Raw genomic sequence first — 14,429 nt, forward strand, 5'->3', positions numbered from 1 at the left:
GAACATATTTAAGTTATAACTCTTTGTGTAAGGTAGAACCAGACGATGAAAATCTATTAGAAGTACACACTCCTAAATTCTTAAATATTTTGAGATTGTATGATTTTCTTAATCATTCATTGACATTAATTAAAGGTCGGTGCACCTGTTATGTTATTGTGGAAGATAGACCATTCTCTTGGTCTTTATAACAGTACGCGACTCATCATCACAAGATTGGCAGATCACATTGTTGAAGTAAGAATAGTTAATGGGACACATGAAGGAACCAAAGTTCTTATCCCTTGAATGTCTCTCACTCTTTCCTGATATGATATTGCCCTTCAAGTTCTAGTATAAATAATTCATATTGATGCTTGCATATGCCATGACTATCAACAAAAGTCAGGGCCGAACACTAACTCACATTGGGTTATTGCTGAAAAAACCAATTTTTAATCACGATCAATTATACATGGCTTTTTCCCGAGTCGTCACCCATCCTGATAGCCTGAAAGTGTTAAATAGTTTTAGACGATGATGGACAAGATTATGTTGCTACTACCAATGTGTTTACAAAGAGGTTTTCAATAATGTATAAATACAACAGGTGATATTATGTTTTTTTTCCAAAATGAAAAAATTGTTATATATCTACACAAAAATATATCTTCCATACATATGAGTTAGAATAACAATTGATTCCTATAACTGAGTTACTAGAGAACGAACATATTTGCCCAATTTATAAAAATCCTAAACAATGATATATAAAATCTCTAAAGTTCCAGCACCGCATGTGTACATCTACACATTAGCTATTAATTAAACAATTATTTGCTGGAATTCAGACAAGGATAACATCATAAAACATAATCGATCCAAAACATATCTTCAATTGCACTATATAATATTTGATGTTATAATTTATATAATTATATATCGATCCAAATATTCTTAATATATTATAACAAATCCATTCCGTGCATCGCATGGGTAAAAATACTTGTGGAAGACAAATAACTATACCTATGAAAAAACATTGATCATGATTCACATAACGCTGTGTAAATTATGATTTTTAAATCAAATTATAGTATAATTAAAATGATATTTTAGTACTATTATAATAAAATTAGTTTGTGTGTGTATGAAATAAAACTAAAAAATTTAGTTCATTCAATAATGTATATTATCAAATGAAATTATTTTTTTTGAGAGTAAAAAAAAAATGATATTTTAGTGTTTCTATAATAAAACTAAAATTCAAAGCCAGTTGAATTAAAGTGATATTTAAACTTAGGGTGGGTCCGGTTCCCAATGGGAGTCGGAATCGATGAAAGTATTTAATGGGCGTGTCCGATTCGCGTATGGGAGTCAGAATCGATGAAAGTATTTAATTTAATGGGCGTTTCAACCAACTAATCAAATTGGCCTTCATTGAGGCTCAAATTCATTCAAACTGGACTCGATTGAGACTCAAACTCATGACCTCCTCATATAGGAGAGCCACTACTCTGCCATCGCACAAGGTGTTTGGTGCCAAACATTTCCTTAACAACCACTTAAAAAAATAACTACTTGATTCAAAATTTGACTGAGAGCTATTTAATAGTTTTTTTTTTTTTTGAAAAAAAAAATAATCAATTTTAAAATTAATGACAAAAAAGTGATGGAATTAATCCGTCCTAAAAATATCTACCCCCAAGCCACGCCGCCAGCGAGCGAGCCGCTACGTCCCCACCATCCTCCGAGGCCGCGTGCGACTACCGGTCGGTTATTCACGGCACCCAAACCAGTGAAATTCCTATAATATCCCCCATCAAAGAACGCTTCTTAACCAGATGACACAAAGGGCACTATCGTCACGTAGCTTAACCCCCCGTGCCCTAACCCGCCGCGCGAATCCGCAACGCCCAGAAAATCGAAGCCCGCCTTCTTTATCCGCATATTCTTCATTTCTTTGCATCTTGCTTAACGTCGTTCCGCTTCTTTCTTTTCTTCTTCAAATTGATTTTATCTTCCTTCCGATTTACTACTACATATTCATATACATATACATATACATATATACACTTAGCATACATACATACATACGTTGATTGGAGTTTTGTGCGAGATTCAGCGGTGTTTGTTTAGAATTGGGCGACAATGGGAGTTCCGGCGTTCTACCGGTGGCTTGCTGAGAAGTATTCGATGGTGGTGGTGGATGTGATCGAGGAAGAGGCGGTGGCTATCGAAGGAATAAAAATTCCGGTGGATACCAGTAAACCTAATCCAAATAATATCGAATTCGATAACCTCTATCTGGATATGAATGGTATTATTCACCCGTGTTTTCACCCCGAAGATCGAGTACGTATCTTTTTATCTCGTCGCTTATTGTCACTCGTCCGCTTTGCTGTTCATTTAGTGTTTTTAGTACCTATTTGTTGACTTCTTAGGGATTTAAGTTTGTGCATGCAATAGAATTAGATTGTTCGTTTGTTTTGGTTTTGGAAGTTGCAGTGAGCGTTTGTGAAATAGTTTCCTTCGTTTTTATGGATTTATTCGGTATGTGAACTTATTGCTGTTTATGATATATATATCTGAATGCCATTCAACTGCCAATTATCAGCAATGAAGAGTTGATTGGTTCTCATACAGTTGCAATTCAAGCATAAATGATGATTTTAAGCTAACTATGTTTAATGCATTGATTTCATATGTGCAAAGTAAGGCCAATAAGCCCTTTATGTTTTGTTTGTCATTTGCTTGTTGTAAACTCTCTTGCTGTTTTCTCATGCAGCCTTCCCCTACCACATTTGAGGAGGTATTTCGATGCATGTTTGACTATATAGACAGGCTCTTTGTAATGGTGCGCCCTCGAAAGCTATTGTACATGGCTATTGGTATGTAATAAGGCTGTAATGACTTTTTCCATGGTTTTGTATGAATTGATGCATCCCTCTATACTTATTGCTGGCTTCAAATTATTTGGTAGATGGTGTTGCTCCAAGAGCTAAAATGAATCAGCAAAGGTCTAGGCGTTTTAGAGCCGCAAAAGATGCAGCTGACGCGGTATGCACAGTTTGGATATTTCTTGACATGAAATTTAAAATAAAACTCAAATTAGTTTAGGATCTAGTTACTGAAATTGCATTTGTAGGCAGCTGAAGAGGAAAGGTTGCGTGAGGAGTTTGAGAAGGAGGGTAGGAAGCTTCCTCCCAAGCAGGAATCACAAACTTTTGATTCAAATGTTATCACTCCGGGAACTCCCTTCATGGCCACTTTGTCAATTGCACTCCAGTACTACATTCATCTCAGGCTAAACTATGATCCTGGATGGAGAAACATTAAGGTGATTTTCATGTTATTTTTAGTTCAGATAAATGTGGCTTGTTTTGTTGTATCAATGTATCTGGGTTGTGCTTAGTGTTACAATTACTATTATATTTTTTTTGTAGGTTATACTCTCTGATGCGAATGTTCCTGGTGAAGGGGAACACAAAATTATGTCATACATTCGAGGGCAAAGGAACCTTCCTGGTTATGACCCTAATACACGACATTGTTTGTATGGTCTGGTATGTTTTCTACTTCAAAGTTCAAATTACTTGAAAACTTGTGGCTGGAACATTATTCCAATTTGCTTGATACAACTTTCTAAAAAATATTCCTGTTTCCTATTCATAGGATGCAGACCTAATCATGTTGGCTTTGGCTACTCATGAAGTCCACTTTGCTATACTTAGAGAGGTTAGTAATTTAAGTTTTCAATGCCCCTAAGAATGCATTTTTTATTGTGACGTATGTGGCTGGTTTGTAGATTTGAAATTTAGTATTAACATTGTAGATTTGTATAATTTGAGCTGCTATACATTCTAAATTCTGCTCTTTGGTTGCTTGATTTGATTCATGTAATTTACCAGTTTATCTATGACTTATTTCCTTTGGTCTGATGGATTGCCTTTAATTTTCTTTACTTGTCAGGTTGTATTTACCCCTGGTCAGCAGGACAAATGTTTTCTATGTGGTCAAATGGGCCACTTAGCAGCAGATTGTCAAGGGAAGGCGAAGAGAAAGGCTGGGGAGTTTGATGAAAAAGGTGATACTGAAGTGGTGGCAAAAAAGCCTTATCAGGTTAAGTTTTGGGTTTGATTACAAATCCGATTCCTTTATGTACGACATTTGTATTTCTCTGCTTGGTTACTTTGAATTTGTGTTCGTGAATGGTTTAAAATTTCAAATTTATATTTGACACCCATGTTTCTGCTTGGTTTCTCTGAATTGGCATTTACTGATGGGTTGAAATTTGCAGTTCCTCTATATTTGGACCCTGAGGGAGTACTTGGAGTATGAATTCAGAATTCCAAATCCTCCTTTTGAGATTGATTTCGAGCGCATTGTTGATGATTTTATATTCATGTGTTTCTTTGTTGGGAATGATTTTCTGCCACATATGCCCACCCTTGAGATCCGTGAGGTTTGTTTTATTCTCATTATGATTTGTATTCTGCAAGGACTTTGGAATGCCTTTTGGATTAACTGTCTTTGGAGTGGTTTCCAATCACAAAAATTTCAATAGTGGATTAAGGGATTGGTTAGAGCTGTGCAATTGGAGTGGTCCAACTGCTCGAATCTCACTACCACTATTCCAACCACTCCAGTCGCATTGCTCTCCCAAATGGAGCCTAAGTTGATGTGTTGCTCAGACCAACTTTTTTGGCACTATATTCATATGCTCCTCATAATTAGCAGTTTAGCACATAGTTCAATGAGTTTCAGATGTTAACAGGCACTTGAAACTAATATTTCTACCATCTTAATACTTGCACTTTGCTGTAGAGGTTTCTACTTTTCAGGATATAAGAATTTTCATAACTTGTTCTGGCTTGTGCTCAGGGTGCAATAAACTTGCTCATGGCTGTTTACAAAAAGGAGTTTAGGTTCATGGGAGGGTATTTGACTGATGGCAGCAAGGTATTCAATTTGTATTGAAGAAGGTCTACTAATTTATAGATTTTGTCTTATTAATTGTTCTTGCTCTCATTTTTTTTGATTGCCTCTCCTACTTTGTATCCTTTTTTAGCCAAATCTTGCCTGTGTGGAGCATTTTATACAGGCAGTGGGGTCATATGAAGATAAAATATTCCAGAAAAGAGCACGCTTGCATCAGGTTTCCACTAGTCAAATAATTTATTTTCCTTTTTATTTATTTTTTTAAACACAACTTAATTCCTTCTCTGTTGAATTTGTTATTCCATGGTCAGGCAGCCTTTTTTACCCTTTTAATTTAATTCGAAGTAGCTGTACCAATTGATAGTTTATTGCGTTTATTTCTCCTGTATTTTCATTAGAGGAACTCAAGTTAATAATTTGCAATCTTCTAGAGCAGTATATATTAGCCCATTTTAGAATATCATATGGATCTCTCTTGCTTTGTTATTTCCAATATGCTGGCTGTCTGTTTGGTTTTAACTTCATATCTTCCCCTCCTCACTATACTTTTCTAAGTTATTTTGCTACCATTTTTTAGAGGCAAACCGAAAGAATCAAGCGTGAAAAAGCACAAAAAAAACGAGAAGATTCCGTGCCTGAAGTTGAACCTGAATCGTTGGTTCCAGTTGCTCGGTTCCATGGTTCTCGTCTTGCATCTGGCCCCTCACCTTCTCCATATCAACAAGGGTTTAGATCTGACCAGAAGTTGCGGTCTGGAAATTCTCATGATAGTCATACTCATAACCATGCTACAAAAGTTGCACGCTTGGCATCTGCGGCCACAGTAGGAGCTGCAATTGTTGAGGCTGAGAATAGCCTTGAAATTGAAGTATGTTTTCCTGCTTCAGGAGAGGCAGTTTAATGTAATTCTTACTCCTGTCATGCTTTAGGGCTTATCTTGTATACTTAGTGATTAATTAGTTTATGGTTTGCGTATAATTTGGCATTTCTAACAATATTATTGTTGCTACCTTATTTGGTTGTCGTGTTTACTATTCATTAGTGGTAGTACTTTCTCTCTGTGGGCTTGATTGCAGTGTTTAACTTAATTTTCCTTTTTGTATCCAAGGTTCGTGATAACAAAGAAGATTTGAAAACCAAGCTGAAAGAGCTACTTCGTGAAAAGAATGATGTTTTCAACTCAGAAAATCCTGAAGAGGACAAGGTTGTGAATTATATAAACTGGGCCATGTGCTGTGTAATTGTAAACCTTTATTTATTTATTTATTTATACTGATTTTGTGTTTCATGAAGACCAAACATTATGATGCTTTGTTTTTTCTGTCCCCAAGTTCATATTTAAGCTTCACTTGTATAATTCATTAATGTGCATTGGTATCACATGTTTTAATATCTGTTGTGTTTTATCTGAATGGGAAAGCATGAGTTTAGCACAGAAGTAAATTTAATTTGCTTTATAATTGAGCTATGTGCTGAATTTTTTAAATTGTTTTCCTTTTATTATTAATTTATTATTTTTATTATTTGTCCTGTGGAACATTGTGAACTTCCTCCATATAAATAAGCAAAGTTGCTGTCTGCTATGTGGTTAATATTTGTCACTGCATTATGAGTGGTTATTTTCTGATTTTCTTTTATAGGTCAAGCTGGGAGATCCAGGTTGGAAAGAGAGGTATTATGAGGATAAGTTCTCTGCAAAAACACCTGAGGAAATGGAAGAGATACGGAAAGATGTTGTAAGTTATCTTGAATGTGCTAGGCAAACAGCCTCCAATACAATACTGCTCTACTCACTAATGTGGTGGGCTAAGATAGTTCCTACATGATTAAAAAATTTTCCTTTTTATGCTCTTTTTAAAAAAGACTCTGCATGTGTAGAACATTTGTTCTATTGTTAATTGTCCATTACAAATCATCAATACTGTTTTGTTTAAACTCTTAAGAAGAACACCAAGGGAAATAAGGGTATTGTATATTGTTCCTTTATCATTTGAACCTAGTTTTCTGTGATGATAAATTAATTGTATCTTTGGGTTTTCTCATAGGTTATGAAATACACTGAAGGCCTGTGCTGGGTTATGCACTATTATTATGAAGGCGTTTGTTCCTGGCAGTGGTAAAAAAGTTGTCCTTTTTGAAGTTGGTTATTTTTTCTGTTCAATTCTTTGTGGACATGAGATACTTGAACATATGATATAAGACAGATTTTGAATTTGTGCATGCACATGCAGATTGTCGTGTGAATCTGAATAACAGTTTGTATAGCGTAGAAATCTTAATATTTTATGTAATCACCATTATACTCCTTGATCACATAAAATGCCTTTCTTTATAGGTATTACCCCTATCATTATGCACCATTTGCTTCAGACTTGAAGGAACTTGCAGGATTGAACATCAGCTTTGAATTGGGTACTCCATTTAAACCATTCAACCAACTGTTGGGTGTGTTCCCTGCAGCAAGGTTTGCACCAGTATCTTTCTCCTTTATTTCTTTTCAAGCTATGGTGTTTTTTGGTGTTCTAACTGGGTCATGTGCAGTTCACATGCGCTTCCTGAGCATTATAGGAGATTGATGACAGATCCAAACTCGCCTATTATTGATTTTTATCCCACTGGTATTTTTTATCGCTTAATGTATTCATTTTTTAAACGTAATGGAATTGTGTTTATATGGTTGTTATGCTTGTAGATTTTGAAGTGGACATGAATGGCAAGAGGTTTTCTTGGCAGGTATTGATTAAAACATTTATGATTTTGCTTTCTGAGAAAGGATATCTTCTGTGATGTTTATCATGCAACTGAATTAAAATATTTCTTGATGTCAAGGGCATTGCCAAATTGCCTTTCATTGATGAAGCTCGGCTCCTTGCAGAGGTTGCAAAAGTTGAACATACATTGACGGTAAGGTTATCTATCCTTATGACCCAATTGAGGTCAAAGAGATGATTATTTTAATTGATCATGTAATCGCATTTATGCAGGATGAAGAAGTACGAAGAAACAGTATGATGCTTGATATGCTCTTTGTGTCATTGTCTCATCCACTATCTCCATACATCTTCTCTCTTGATCATCGCTGTAAACAGCTGACTGAAAAAGAAAGGGTTGAAGCAAAGGAGCCAATTGACCCAGGGGCAAGGTTTGTATTGCAATATTTGCTATTAAGTGAATTAGTGAAAATCCTTCAGTCTTTAAATATGCATTTAGTTCAGATGCTTGGAAGCACCTCTATTTGTCTTTATTGCCTAAATTTGTGAATTGAGTCTGTTTTGTGATATTTCATCATTCCTTCTTTGATGATATTTATAACCGTGTCCCCTATAAAATGTGATTGTGTACAGTGGTGGGATGAATGGCTATTTATCCCTCTGTGGGGGAGATCCTTGTCCTCCTGTTTTTAGATCACCTGTTCAAGGAATGGAAGATATTATGGATAACCAAGTCATGTAAGAAGTTTGGCCTTTTAAGATCACTATAAACAATTGACTGAGTAGGTAAAATATCTGAGTTTGTTACTTACCTTATTTGCCTTTTCAACTTATATTTGCAGATGTGCAATATACGGACTTCCAAATGACCATAAACACATTACTCGACCTCCAAATGGGGTTATTTTCCCCAAGAAGGTATTCATTGTCAAATTACATTATTATTATTATTATTATTATTTAATATCATTTGAATCTAGTGATGTGTTGCCTTTGTTTCTTTTCAAAGTTAATAAGCCTGTGTGCTAGGAGCATTTATTTGCTCAATGTTCAAGTCTTGCATAGTTTGTAATTTGTGCATGATGGGCTGTCACTTCTAACTGCAATGGGAACTCTATTTATTTAAACAGTGTTATGTTATTCTCTGCAAGTTAGGCTGACTGTAATAATTTTTGAAGCAACTACATTTGTCTGTGTTATATGTATATGGCATATGTATCTATTATGTCAGACATCATTCCGCTTCTTTGTTTCCAGACTGTGACATTTGGTGACATGAAGCCGGAGCCTGTACTTTGGCATGAGGATTCTGGAAGGAGACCTAGGGAAAATGGAAGGTAAAATGCATTCCACTGGTTTGATTGCTATCAGCTGTAAATGCTTAATCTTTCTAGCATGAACAACCACCCTGATGTAAGATTTTTTTTTCCAGAGACAACACAGGAGCTATGACTGGTCGACAACTTGGTGAGGCTGCACATAGACTTGTAGCTAATAGTTTACAGATAAAAGCAGATAGGGGTGACTATGGTGATCATAGGTACGGACCGCCTACATCCTACCCGGGTGCTTATGGTCCACCATTGCAATCCTATCAGACAAACAGATATAATGGCCACGAGCAACAAAGGTTTGTGCCTAATTCAAGCTATTCCGCTCGAGATGCTGGAGGTTACCAGAGGCCATCAAATTCAACAGTCTCACAACACCACCGTTATGATGATAATTATAGCCAGACTAATGCTTATTCGGGCTCTCATCATGCCTACAGGAGGCCTAATCCTCATCATGAAAGGATTGACCAATCTGTTGCCCAGAGTAGGGATTATCATAGACATGGATATTATGCACCAGGGTTGCAGCAAAATGGGGGACACCCCTACCACTCGGGGGCCACACAACATCAACATGTGCACTCAACTCCCCATCCACCACCAACTCATATACCCAATCACAGAGGATATAATCATCAACCTTACGAGTCTGGTAGCTATAATCATTGGGGCAGTGGTCAAGGCCCTCATAGCAACCCAGGTGGTGGCAGAGGATATAATTATCCACACCAGTCAAGCAATCAATATGCAGCTTTAAATAGGGGATCAAATAGACGGCCACCTTCTTCTGACTATCGGCACTAGAGGGGTAGCATTTTAGCATTGGACTTCTCAGTTTAACCTTGTAGCTTGTAATTTGATGTTACATCAACTCACCAAGCAGATGTATGGAGCCAGGGGAGGATGGATCATCAGTGTTGCCTGGAGCAATTGCTTGTCGATCTGTTTTATGCTTAGCTTCATTATTTGTACCATATGTGTCTCATTACCTCATTATTTTTATGTTATATTTGTTTTTACTAATGATATAAATTTAATGTACTTCAATTTGTTGTAAACCGGTCAATCGGTGACCGGAAAGGTTGTAATCTTGGATAAAAGTTTTTGTATTCCGTTGAATCATTTGAACTAATTGTTAGTTTGTTATGGTAATGAGAAGCGAGCATGATTAGATTACATCCTTTGCCTATAATCATCAAATTTTTTTCTGAAGACATAATCATCAATTTTTAAGCAACCTGTGTGTAACAAGGACACTTGTTAGTGGCAGCCATAACCGTTTCGTTTTATGCATCTACATGATAGAGACGGATGGGACATTGGGACAAAAAGCCGTGGACAGGGCTCAATGATAGCGACTGCACTACTAAATATCTATACGAAATTATATACACCCAAAGTTGCAACTATTCAAAAATGGGGTCAGTTTTTCCTTTGCAAAATGTTGATTTTTCTCTTAAATTTGCTAATTTCGAGTTGACAACCAACATTGACATTGTGTATATCTTTAAACCTTTTGTTTATTTTGTTCTTTATTTTAAATTTGGAAAATTCAACCAATCAAATCATCCACGACGGCGGCATGTGCAGTAATTTCCACAATTCGGGGCTCTTTATCGACTGTTATCTGGCCAGCTCACGAAAAGGGAGCCAGAACCTTATCTCGACCCCCTACCGCCGTCGCTGAATCTGGTCGGAAGCGGACGACGGACCACCGTCCTCATCTCCAAAACAAAGGCATGTACGTGGTTATGATTCTAATATCTTTAATAGCTTTCACATATTGTCTTTTTCTCAAGCTGTCCAAAAAAAAAACGAAACGCTTATGAGATATTTTGATCTGAAAGTGTGTTATTGGCGGTATTAGACTCTGAACTTTTCTGGCTTTGTAGTAACTAAAAATGTTTAAACTCTTGCATTCAGTAAGTTTTGAGAAGTCTGAGAGAATTGAAGAGGCATCTGGTATTGATGGAGGGAACGACTCGATGCTCTGCGAACTACGTTCCGCTCACTCCGATCAGCTTCTTGGAGCGCTCAGCTTTGGTGTTTAGAGATAATGTATCTATAATCCATGGCCCTCTCAAGTTCACATGGAAACAGACCCGTGATAGGTGTCTCAGCCTCGCTTCTGCTCTCTCCCTCATCGGAATCTCTCGCCACGATGTCGTAAGTGTGTTATGATTTAATCAAAATGGAGACTGTCTGATTTAAGTATTTAACCATAAGTCTATATGTTAGTAGCTTATTCATATTTTTACTGTGTAGAAAACCCTTGGAATTATTTGGATATTCCCTGTTTAGTTTTACTTTCAAGTGTGATCTGTTCTTCCTCTAATCTAGTTAAGCTAATGACATTTCCTGAAAAAATGCCCTCAAAAAATTTGAAACTCTTTAGCTTCCACATTGTCTATCTTTTATACAAAAGATAGGTGGGCTAATTTTATTTTGTTTTGTGTTTTTCCTAATCCTCCTTTGTCTTTACTAATCTTTTGGTATGCAATTTTAAGGTGGCTGCTTATATACTAGGAAAAGAACTGAATGGCTGCTGAGGGGCATTGCTATTGATGTGACTTGTTCTATATTCAATTGTCCATCTCCCAATCCCAATCTTTTGCTCCTTAATATGTTAGCATTGAAATGGTGACTTAATTTTTTTTTTTTTAAATTGATTTTGTATTCTTTCTCCATAGCCTTTAGCGTACTTGTGTAACTATTTGAGCAGGTTGCTGCCTTGGCTCCAAATATTCCAGCAATGTATGAACTACACTTTGGAGTTCCAATGGCTGGGGCAGTCCTTTGCACGCTTAATACCCGCCATGATTCAGCAATGGTGGCAGTGCTGCTGAAACATTCAGAGGCCAAAGTTATATTTGTAGATGACCAGTTCCTCGATACTGCCAAGGGAGCCCTTGAGATTCTATCAAGGTCAGGAGGTATCAAGTTGCCTCGGTTAGTTGTAATCCATGACAGTGATGTGAAGCAATCAGGCAGTTTTTTCGACAAAATTTCATCGGCACAAGGGAGTTTGGAGTATGAGTCCTTTTTAGCGAGCGGAAGAAGTGATTTTGAGATAATATGGCCAAATGATGAATGTGATCCAATAGCTCTGAATTATACTTCAGGCACAACATCTAGTCCTAAAGGAGTTGTTTATAGCCATAGAGGAGCCTATCTTAATGCTCTGGCTGCAGTTCTTGTCAGCGAGATGACCTCAATGCCAGTCTATTTATGGGTTGTTCCTATGTTTCATTGCAATGGTTGGTGTCTTACTTGGGGTGTGGCAGCACAGGGTGGAACAAATGTTTGTTTGAGGAACATCACAGCAAAAGGAATATTTGATAAGATAGATCATCATAATGTAAACCACATGGGTGGAGCACCTACAGTTTTAAACATGATAATAAATGCACCACCAGATGTAAAGAGGCCGCTTCCAAGAAAGGTTGCAATCATGACAGGTGCTGCACCACCCCCTCCTCATGTTCTCTTCAAGATGGAGGAGCTAGGATTTGAAGTCATTCACTCATATGGTCTAACCGAAACATATGGTCCAGGAACAATATGCGCGTGGAAACCCGAGTGGAATTCTTTACCCCCTAGTGCTCGGGCAAAACTCAAGGCCCGTCAAGGATTACACCACATTGGCATGGAGGTGCTAGATGTTAAGGACCCTGCAACAATGAAGAGTGTGCCACCAGATGCCAAAACAATAGGTGAAGTGATGTTCAGAGGCAACACAGTGATGAATGGGTATTTGAAAGATTTGAAAGCGACAGAAGATGCTTTCAGAGGTGGGTGGTTTCGAAGTGGTGACTTGGGAGTGAAACACCCTGATGGCTACATAGAGTTGAAGGATCGATCTAAAGACATCATTATTTCAGGCGGAGAAAACATTAGCACAATTGAGGTAGAGTCCATAATTTTTAGCCATCCAGCTGTTCTTGAGGCAGCTGTGGTGGGTAGACCAGATGATCACTGGGGTGAGACACCTTGCGCATTTGTTAAGCTTAAAGATGGATATAATGTGAGCGCCAATGAAATTATCAAGTACTGTCGGGATCATTTGCCACATTACATGGCTCCAAAAACTGTGATTTTCAATGATTTGCCTAAAACCTCAACAGGGAAGACACAGAAGTTCATTCTCAGGCAAAGGACCAAAGCTATGGGAAGTCTTTCAAAATCAAGCAGACTCTGAGGTACATCTGTGATCTGTCCTACAACTCTAAGCAGAGGCTTTAACATTGTTTGAAATATAGAATAGTTTGTAAGAAAATGCCCTAATGGCTAATGGCCTGGCTAATGCAGCTGTAATGACATTGTTCTTAATACATGCATGTATTGCTCTTATTATTATCTTTATTATTTGTCCTGTGGAACATTGTGAATTTCCTCCATATAAATAAGCAAAGTTGCTACTTCGTGAAAAGAATGATGTTTTAATCAGAAAATCCTGAAGAAGACAAGGTTGTGAAATATATATACTGGGCTATGTACTGTGTAATTGTAAACCTTTTTTGTTTGTTTGTTTTTTTGTTTTTTTTGTTTTTTTTTTTTACTGATTTTGTGTTTCATGAAGACCAAACATTATGATGCTTTGTTCTTTCTGTTCCCAAGTTCATATTTAAGCAGCTGCACTTGTATAACTCATTAATGTATCACCATGTTTTAATATCTGTTGTGTTTTATCTGAATGGGCAAGCAGGAGTTTAGCACAGAAGTAAATTTATTGTGATTTCTTCTTCTTCTTTCAAATACTATCTACTAAATCACTAAACGAAACCGTGTTGGCATTTATTGTGCTTTCTAATTGAATCATTTGAACTAATTGTTAGTTTCTTACTATCCCAGGGAATGAGAAGCCAGCATGATTAGATTACATCCTTTGACTATAATCATCAATTTTTAAGCAACCTATGTGTAACATGTATTTCCAATTGTGCCTACGGGATCGCATGGACAAAACTGACATAGATCTGACGAATGAAAGTGTCATTGTTAGTACTTAGTGGCAGCCATAACCGTTTTACGCATCTACATAATAAGGAGTATTTGACTGGATGGAAAACATGTTTTTTTTTTAAGGAAAAAGTTTTCATAAAAGTTGAGGATTATGTTGCTTGATTTATTGAATTCATTTTCCGTTAGAAAGTCATAACCGTTTTATGCATCCACATGATAAGGAGTATTTGACTAGATGGAAAACGTGTTTTTTTTTAAAGGAAAAGTTGAGGAATATGATGTTTTATGTTGTTTGATTCATTGAATTCATTTTCCGTTAGAAAATGTATGAATTAATTTTCTATCGAAAAATGAATTCGTAAAAATCGAGGAAAATGGTATTTTATGTTGTTTGATTTGAATTCATTTTCCGTTAGAAAATGTATGAATTAATTTTCTATTGAATTGAAAAATGAATTCCTAAAAGTTGAGGAAATAATGTTTTATGTTGTTTAATTCTTGG

The 14,429-nt window shown here is 36.6% G+C and overlaps 2 protein-coding genes across 6 annotated transcripts; both read left to right on the forward strand.

Moving 5' to 3' along the window:
- Positions 1-1,861: 1,861 nt before the first annotated feature.
- On the forward strand, positions 1,862-10,141 carry LOC116020744 (5'-3' exoribonuclease 3). Of its 2 annotated transcripts, XM_031261257.1 has the most exons (23): positions 1,862-2,334; positions 2,768-2,870; positions 2,963-3,039; positions 3,128-3,319; positions 3,426-3,545; positions 3,655-3,717; positions 3,952-4,101; positions 4,280-4,444; positions 4,864-4,941; positions 5,051-5,137; positions 5,498-5,788; positions 6,029-6,124; positions 6,561-6,656; positions 6,966-7,036; positions 7,256-7,384; positions 7,462-7,538; positions 7,613-7,653; positions 7,750-7,824; positions 7,905-8,062; positions 8,265-8,369; positions 8,474-8,549; positions 8,889-8,968; positions 9,064-10,141. In XM_031261257.1, exons 1-23 carry the CDS (start codon positions 2,131-2,133, stop codon positions 9,767-9,769), a joined length of 3,240 nt encoding a protein of 1,079 aa, XP_031117117.1. In that variant the 5' UTR covers positions 1,862-2,130; the 3' UTR covers positions 9,770-10,141. The 2 variants fall into 2 exon arrangements, with proteins under 2 accessions (XP_031117117.1, XP_031117126.1); XM_031261266.1 differs by lacking the exons at positions 1,862-2,334; positions 2,768-2,870 and having other exon boundaries at positions 3,132-3,319.
- A 263-nt stretch (positions 10,142-10,404) lies between these two features.
- LOC116025409 (probable acyl-activating enzyme 1, peroxisomal) lies at positions 10,405-13,394 on the forward strand. Of its 4 annotated transcripts, none has more exons than XM_031266633.1 (3): positions 10,405-10,706; positions 10,889-11,131; positions 11,688-13,394. In XM_031266633.1, the coding sequence occupies exons 2-3, from the start codon at positions 10,934-10,936 to the stop codon at positions 13,161-13,163; spliced, it is 1,674 nt and encodes a 557-aa protein (XP_031122493.1). In that variant the 5' UTR covers positions 10,405-10,706; positions 10,889-10,933; the 3' UTR covers positions 13,164-13,394. The 4 variants fall into 4 exon arrangements, with proteins under 4 accessions (XP_031122493.1, XP_031122498.1, XP_031122506.1 ...); XM_031266638.1 differs by having other exon boundaries at positions 10,405-10,702; XM_031266646.1 differs by lacking the exon at positions 10,405-10,706 and adding an exon at positions 11,473-11,605 and having other exon boundaries at positions 10,989-11,131.
- The last annotated feature ends 1,035 nt before the right edge of the window (positions 13,395-14,429 follow it).

This window comes from Ipomoea triloba, chromosome 1 (genome assembly GCF_003576645.1).
Source record: "Ipomoea triloba cultivar NCNSP0323 chromosome 1, ASM357664v1".
In the NCBI taxonomy this organism is placed as follows: domain Eukaryota; kingdom Viridiplantae; phylum Streptophyta; class Magnoliopsida; order Solanales; family Convolvulaceae; genus Ipomoea; species Ipomoea triloba.

Coding starts and splice junctions, on each gene's coding strand:
- LOC116020744 (XM_031261257.1), top strand. CDS start 2,131: ATGGGAGTTCCGGCGTTCTACCGGTGGCTTGCTGAGAAGTATTCGATG. Junction 7,654..7,749: donor GCAAGAGGTTTTCTTGGCAG/GTATTGATTAAA, acceptor CTTGATGTCAAG/GGCATTGCCAAATTGCCTTT. Junction 8,550..8,888: donor GGGTTATTTTCCCCAAGAAG/GTATTCATTGTC, acceptor CTTTGTTTCCAG/ACTGTGACATTTGGTGACAT.
- LOC116025409 (XM_031266633.1), top strand. CDS start 10,934: ATGGAGGGAACGACTCGATGCTCTGCGAACTACGTTCCGCTCACTCCG. Junction 11,132..11,687: donor GAATCTCTCGCCACGATGTC/GTAAGTGTGTTA, acceptor CTATTTGAGCAG/GTTGCTGCCTTGGCTCCAAA.